Source organism: Phacochoerus africanus, chromosome 2 (genome assembly GCF_016906955.1).
Source record: "Phacochoerus africanus isolate WHEZ1 chromosome 2, ROS_Pafr_v1, whole genome shotgun sequence".
Classification (NCBI taxonomy): domain Eukaryota; kingdom Metazoa; phylum Chordata; class Mammalia; order Artiodactyla; family Suidae; genus Phacochoerus; species Phacochoerus africanus.
The window spans coordinates 267,197,854-267,205,871 of NC_062545.1; the positions used below are offsets into that span (position 1 = coordinate 267,197,854).

At 39.3% G+C, this 8,018-nt stretch overlaps 1 protein-coding gene and 1 pseudogene across 1 annotated transcript; both read right to left on the minus strand.

Annotated features, from left to right (window-relative positions):
- Nucleotides 1-2,176: 2,176 nt before the first annotated feature.
- Nucleotides 2,177-3,225, minus strand: LOC125120951 (olfactory receptor 1J4-like; annotated as a pseudogene).
- Nucleotides 3,226-6,808: 3,583 nt separating this feature from the next.
- Nucleotides 6,809-7,750, minus strand: LOC125121404 (olfactory receptor 1J4-like). The gene has a single exon (XM_047769630.1). The coding sequence runs from the start codon at nucleotides 7,748-7,750 to the stop codon at nucleotides 6,809-6,811; it is 942 nt and encodes a 313-aa protein (XP_047625586.1).
- Between the last annotated feature and the right edge of the window lie 268 nt (nucleotides 7,751-8,018).

An 8,018-nucleotide genomic window follows, 5' to 3' on the forward strand; every position in this document is an offset into this window, starting at 1 on the left:
ATGTAAACTGGTACAGCCACTATGGAGAACAGTTTGGAGATACCTTAGAGATCTATTCACAGAACTTCCATATGACCCTGCAATCCCACTCTTGGGCATCTATCCAGACAAAACTCTACTTAAAAGAGACACATGCACCTGCATGTTCATTGCAGCACTATTCACAACAGCCAGGACATGGAAACAGCCCAAATGTCCATCAACAGATGATTGGATTCGGAAGAAGTGGTATATATACCCAATGGAATACTACTCAGCCATAAAAAAAGAATGACATAATGCCATTTGCAGCAACGTGGATGGAACTAGAGACTCTCATACTGACTGAAATCAGTCAGAAAGTCAAAGACAAATACCATATGATATCACTTATAACTGGAATCTAATATCCAGCACAAATGAACATCTCCTTAGAAAAGAAAATCATGGACTTGGAGAAGAGACTTGTGGCTGCCTGATGGGAGGGGGAGGGAGTGGGAGGGATCGGGAGCTTGGGGTTATCAGACACAACTTGGAATAGATTTACAAGGAGATCCTGCTGAGTAGCATTGAGAACTTTGTCTAGATACTCATATTGCAACAGAACAAAGGGTGGGGGGAAAATGTGCACATGTAAGAATAACTTGATCCCCATGCTGTACAGTGGGAAAAAAATTTTAATATAATCCAAACTATACAAATAAATATACTCATCTCTCCATCTTTTCTAACCTACTCCCACTTCACCCCTGTAGTTAAGCAGTCTCATTAGTTTCAAAGATTCCTCACTTATTTCTTCTTGCTAAATGGGAATATATATGTATATATTATTTTCCCTTCTTTTTCACATAGGAGGTAGTATACTATAGATGGGCTTTTATGCATTGCTCTTCTCCATTTAATACTATATCTTGGGAAATCCCTCCATATTTATTCATAGGTATCTTTGCCATTACTTTTCATAGCTTCAAAGTACTCAACTGCATTGATGCTCCATAGTTCCCTTTTGAGACCTTAGGGTAAAACAGAAGTGATGAATGTACTAAATGCCACCTCATTTTATACCTTAAATGATTAATATGGTAAATTTCATGTTGAGTAGGATATTATACCACAATAACATTTTTTAAAGGAAAAGCAAGTCTGAATCTCTGCATAAAACACAGAAAAGATCTATAAAATAATAATGTATGATTAATAAGTTAATCTAGGACTTATCAAATAAAAACATATTTAATTAATAAAAAGATATAAATAGAAGTAAAAATAAATATGAAATTATATCTCAGTTAGAAAACATATAGAAACACAGAAAACATAAATTCAGATACAATCCGATTATATTAGACGTTGAGATCAAATTCTCCAGAAATACAATGATCATCAACCTACATAAAAGAGCAAAACCCAACTTACACTGTTGACAACTGACACTTTACAGCTATAAGGACACAAAAAAGTTTAAGTGATGGAAAATATATGCCATGTAAACACCAACCAAAAGATAGCTGGTATAGCTAAGCTAATATCAGAGGAAGTAAATGAGATATGAGGGTAGGTGTCATGGCTAAAGAGAAAACTCCAATCACTCTAACTGCAGTGGTGTGCTGTTCAGTGAATCAGAAAGGACTCCTTATGATAGGAGGGCATGACTTTGTAGCACTGGCCAATTTCTGTGATGTAATTATGTCCCTCCTGGCTGATTTCAATCCACCTGTATGTTGTCATAGATTGTAGAATTGAAAAGAGATGTTCATAATCAGCTTGCAGCCACTACAAGCCAATTTCAGCACATCTTACAGAGAAGAATCAATCCACAAGGAGCAGAACAGAATGCTAAATCAGTGTGTTCTCAAGAACATAGTATGAAAAATATCTAAGCAAAAATAAACATATCTGAAAAGAGAAAAAGGCAAAAAAACACAGTCATAATTAGGTGACATTTTCTGTGTAGGATTTTTCACATATTCTATAAGAGATGATGAAGAAGCAGAAAAAAAATAAAGATCAAGAATGTTTACCAATGCCAATCACAAACTGGACCTTACTGACTTGTTAACACAATATATGACAGCTGAATGCATATTCATTTGAAGTTACAGAGTTGCCAACCACATGATAATTTTAGGAGGTAGATCTCACTGTGCTCATGTTTGCAATAACAGGATTTAGTGATTGTGCCTTCAAGAAGTTAGCCCTATTGACAGATATCTATTAACACCTGTTTTATGTCTCTGTTCCTGGGGCTATAGATGAAGGGGTTCAGCATGGGGGTAACTACTGCATAGAAAATGGAAGGGATTATGTTTTTGTCACTGCAGTCCCATGATGACGAGAGCAAGTAAACACTAGCAAGTGTCCCATAGCATAAGGATATCACAAAGAGATGGGAGCCACAGGTGGAACAAAATTTAAAGAGTCTCTTGGTGGGAGAGACACTCAGAACTGTGGTCTCTCTACAAATACATGAGTCCAGGATACTACACAAAGGCAGGATGAATAGCCTTTATCCCACAGAAAAGGTGACCAGATCATTGAGGGAGGTGTCTGAACAGCTCAACTTCAAGAGGGCAGTGAGGTCACAGAAGAAGTAGGAGATTGTATTGTCTACACAGAAGGAGAGTTATGCAAAGAGAGTGTGTGCAACAGGGCATGGATGCAACAGAGGAACCAGGACCCAACTACTAAGGAGAAACACAGTTCCTGCCTCATGATGGTGCTGTAGTGGAGAGGGTGACAAATGGTCACACAACGATCACAGGCTATTACTGTGAGAAGGAAATTGTCAAGACAACCAAAAAGGATGAAAAAATACATCTGGGACATGCACCCTGCATAGGGGATGGATTTTTGTTCAGTCTGCATGTTCATCAGCACCTTTGGGACTGTGACAAATGAAAGGGACATATCTGTGAGGGCCAAGTGGCTGAGGAAAAAGTACATGGGGTGTGGAGGCGAGGGTCCAGACTGATGAGCAGGATGAGGAGTAGGTTCCCCAGCAATGTGGTCAGGTACATGCCCAGGAACAGAGCAAAGAACACTCCCTGCTGCTCTGGCTGTATGGGAAGCCCCAGGAGGAGGAACTTGGACACACTGCTCTGGTTCTCTCTCCTCGTTCTGCTCTTGCCTCAGCTGGGAATTGGTGAAAGTGGGAAACCTCAATGAACACGCCATAAGATTATAGTCATATCCTTTGTACCATGAAAAGTCTTACTTTTGGCTACCTTTCTCTTTATTTCTCTTCATTGTTAGTGAATGAATCAGTCTTTCCAATTCTGGCTATAATAATACATCAAACCATTACATTAACCACGTCCTTTCCCAAAGGAATGAATGGATATTTATTCATTTGATAAATAGTTATTAAACCACTGCTTTGTCCCATATTGAGTACAAGATCTGAGAACTCTCTGTGTTCAAGTTTATATCTTTACATCAAGCCATGTTCAAACCTCTATAATTTGCTAAGATGAAAATGTGAGTGGGACACAAGAGGTATCAATCATTCATTTCCTCTTAAAAAGAATATGAAAATCATTTGAAGAGAATTATTGAAGCTGTGTCATCAGCTTTTGGTGTAGTTCACTGCATCCTACTTGTTTTGAGTCACTTAAAATCCTGTTAACAAAAATGTCTAATCCAGTCTTCCAAGCCAATGTCAATTGTTCCAGGCACTGTTCCAAGGGTTTTACACACACTTTCAAAATAAATCTTCCCCATAATCCAAATAAATATTATTATACACATTTTGACCATAAGAAAACAGAAGTATACATTATTTAAATGTGCAAAGATTCATGCAATTAGGTGCAAGAGATGGAATCACAACATCGCAAATCATCAAAAGTACCTTATTAACCTAATACAGCATTGCAAAGGAGAGCATTTTGGACTCTACTAAAAGTAAACATTGGAATATTAACTGAATGTTTGTAGCTTTGGAAGCCAAGGAGCCAAGACATGGAAGCAATCAAACTATCCATCAAAAAATGAATGATAAAGAAGATGTAATTACATTTAATAGAATATTATTCAGCCACATAAAAAAATGAAATTATGCCATTTGTAGCAACAAGGATGGAGCTGGAGATTTCCAGATAGAGGAAAACATATGTCATATGATATTCCTTACATGTGGTATCAAAAAAATGACACAAATGAACTTATACACAAACAGAAGTAGACCCACAGACATAGAAACAAAATTATGGTTACCCAAAGAGAAAGAGGAAGTATAAATTTGGAGTTTGGTGTTAACATGTAAACACTTCTATATGTAAAATAGATCCTATCAAGTACCAATGGTATAGAATGTGAAACTATACTCAATATTTGTAATATAATATAAGGGAAATCAAAGAGAACAAAATATAAGGTATACAATATATTTAAAACTGAATACTTTGCTCTACACCTGAAACTAACATAACATTATAAGTCAACAATACTTCAAATTAACTCATTAATTAAATAATCAATTAAAAATTTAAAAGCCAATGTCCAAGAGATGATCATAATAAGAATTAATATATATATACACACACACTTTAAAAACCTGTAAAACATCCAAATTTAATAATAATATAACTCATTGAAAGAAAAAAATTTAACCACACTTACAAATACACACAAAGAAGTTTGGTGCTTTGGAGATCAAAATTTGAAGGTATGATTTGGGTAATGTCACATTTAAGCTTATGGAACAATAATGAACAAGAGATATGAACTAAGGGAAAGAGATTTTTCCAATAACAATGACCTTTTTTTTTTTGGTCTTTTTGCCATTTCTAGGGCTGCTCCCACAGCATATGGAGGTTCCCAGGCCAGGGGTCCAATCGCAGCTATAGCCGATGACCTATGCCAGAGCCACAAGACAAGCCACGTCTGAAACCTGCACCACAGCTAAAGGCAACACTGGATCCTTAACCCACTGAGCAATGCCAGGGACCAAACCCGCAACCTCATGGTTCCCAGTTGGATACATTAACCACTGCACCACGATGGGAACTCCTCTAATAACAATGACCATTTAAAGGACAGTGGGTTAATACTACCCAAAGCAATCTACAGATTCCATGCAATCCCTATCAAATTACCCAGGACATTTTTCACAGAACTACAACAAACAATCCAAACATTTATATGGAACCACAAAAGACCCAGAATCGCCAAAGCAATCCTGAGAAACAAAAACCAAGCAGGAGGCATAACTCTCCCAGACTTCAAGAAATACTACAAAGCCACAGTCATCAAAACAGTGGCTATAAAAGAAACAGACAGACAGACCAATGGAACAGAATAGAGAATCCGGAAATAAACCCTGACACCTAGGGTCAATTAATCTTTGACAAGGGAGGCAAGAACATCAAATGGGAAAAAGAAAGTCTATTCAGCAAGCATTGCTGGGAAACCTGGACAGCTGCATGCAAAGCAATGAAACTAGAACACACCCTCACACCATGCACAAAAATAAACTCAAAATGGCTGAAAGACTTAAATATAAGACAAGACACCATCCAACTCCTAGAAGAAAACATAGGCAAAACACTCTCTGACATCAACATCATGAATATTTTCTCAGGTCAGTCTCCCAAAGCAATAGAAATTAGAGAAAAAATAAACCCATGGCACCTCATCAAACTGACAAGCTTTTGCACAGCAAAGGAAACCAAAATGAAAACAAAAAGACAACTTACAGAATGGGAGAAAATAGTTTCAAATGATGCAATGGACAAGGGCTTCATCTCTCTATATATATGCAATTTATACAACTCAACAGCAAAAAAGCCAATCAACCAATGGAAAAATGGGCAAAAGACCTGAATAGACTGTGCTCCAAAGAAGATATACAAATGGCCAACAAGCACATGAAGAAATGCTCAACAACCCTGATTATTAGAGAAATGCAGATCAAAACTACCATGAGATACCACCTCACACCAGTCAGAATGGCCATCATTCATGAGTCCACAAATAACAAGTGCTGGAGGGGGTGTCGAGAAAAGGGAACCCTCCTACATGTTGGTGGGAATGTAAACTGGTACAGCCACTATGGAGAACAGTTTGGAGATACCTTAGAGATCTATTCACAGAACTTCCATATGACCCTGCAATCCCACTCTTGGGCATCTATCCAGACAAAACTCTACTTAAAAGAGACACATGCACCTGCATGTTCATTGCAGCACTATTCACAACAGCCAGGACATGGAAACAGCCCAAATGTCCATCAACAGATGATTGGATTCGGAAGAAGTGGTATATATACCCAATGGAATACTACTCAGCCATAAAAAAAGAATGACATAATGCCATTTGCAGCAACGTGGATGGAACTAGAGACTCTCATACTGACTGAAATCAGTCAGAAAGTCAAAGACAAATACCATATGATATCACTTATAACTGGAATCTAATATCCAGCACAAATGAACATCTCCTTAGAAAAGAAAATCATGGACTTGGAGAAGAGACTTGTGGCTGCCTGATGGGAGGGGGAGGGAGTGGGAAGGATCAGGAGCTTGGGCTTATCAGACACAACTTAGAATAGATTTACAGGGAGATCCTGCTGAGTAGCATTGAGAACTTTGTCTAGATACTCATGTTGCAACAGAAGAAAGGCTGGGGGAAAAATGTAATTGTAATGTATACATGTAAGGATAACCTGACCCCCTTGCTGTACAGTGGGAAAATTAAAAAAAAAGTCATTTGCAAAAAAAAAAAAAAAAGGACAGTGGGTTAAAGTGCTAGAGACATGAGTGCTCAACACACTACTTTTTAAGGCTTTTCTAAGGGCAGTGAGTGAAATAAGAATGTGGTTAGGTGATTCTCACTTGGCTAAAGGGTTATTGTTTCTGAAAAGAATCCCCAGAGCCAATGTCATGTCTCTGTTCCTCAGGCTGTAGATGAAAGGGTTCAGCATGGGGGTGACCACTGTGTACATCACGGAAGCAATGATGTCTTTGTCATGGGACTGGCCTGATGAGGAGGAAAAGTACACTGCTATAATTGTCCCATAGAACAGAGACACCACAGAGAGGTGGGAGCCACAGGTGGACAAGGCTTTGCAGATCCCTTTAGTAGAGGGAACCCTCAGGATGGAGACACCAATGCGGCCATAAGAGAACAGGATGCCACTCAGGGGGAAAATGACAACTGCAGGCCCTGTAGTGAATAGGACCAGCTCATTGAGAGAGGTGTCTGAGCAGGACAGCTTAAGCAGGGCAGCATAGTCACAGAAGAAATGGGGGATGATGTTTTTAGAACAGAAGGACAGTTGAGCCAGAAGTAGGGTGTGGGTCAGGGCAATGGCACAGGAGAGGAACCAGGATCCAGCCAACAGACATAGACACAGTTCTTCCCTCATGATGATGGTGTAGTGTAGAGGGTGACAAATGGCCACATATCTGTCATAGGCCATCACTGCAAGAAGAAGGTTATCAATGCAAGCAAAAATCATGAAAAAACATGTCTGTATTACACACCCTGCATAGGGAATAGATTGATCCTGAGTCTGCATGTTCATCAGCATCTTTGGAACTGTGACAGATGAAAAGGAGACATCCGTGAGGGCCAGGTGGCTGAGGAAGAAGTACATGGGGGTGTGGAGGCGAGGGTCCAGCCTGATGAGCAGGATGATGAGTAGGTTCCCCAGCACTGTGGTCAGGTACATGCCCACGAACAGGGCAAAGAAGAGGCCCTGCTGCTCTGGCCAGATGGGGAGTCCCAGGAGGAGGAACTCAGACACGTGGCTCTGGTTCTCCCTCCTCATGCTCCTCTCCTGTCTGCTGGGGAAGGATGGGAGCAAGAATATCAGAGACATTGAACTCATATTGTGGCCACCACATTAGGTCTCTCACCTTCTCATGGAGAAAAGGGATAACTGCCTGCATTTGTTTTATCACCTGTTGTTGCCAAAGCAAGTGACATACCCTCAACACTCAACATGATTCCTTTCAATGAAAACCAGAGAAAATTCTTCGTTTTTTCTTTTTAATCAACCATGCTCCTGACACTAAGCTAATAACTGGACATAGAAG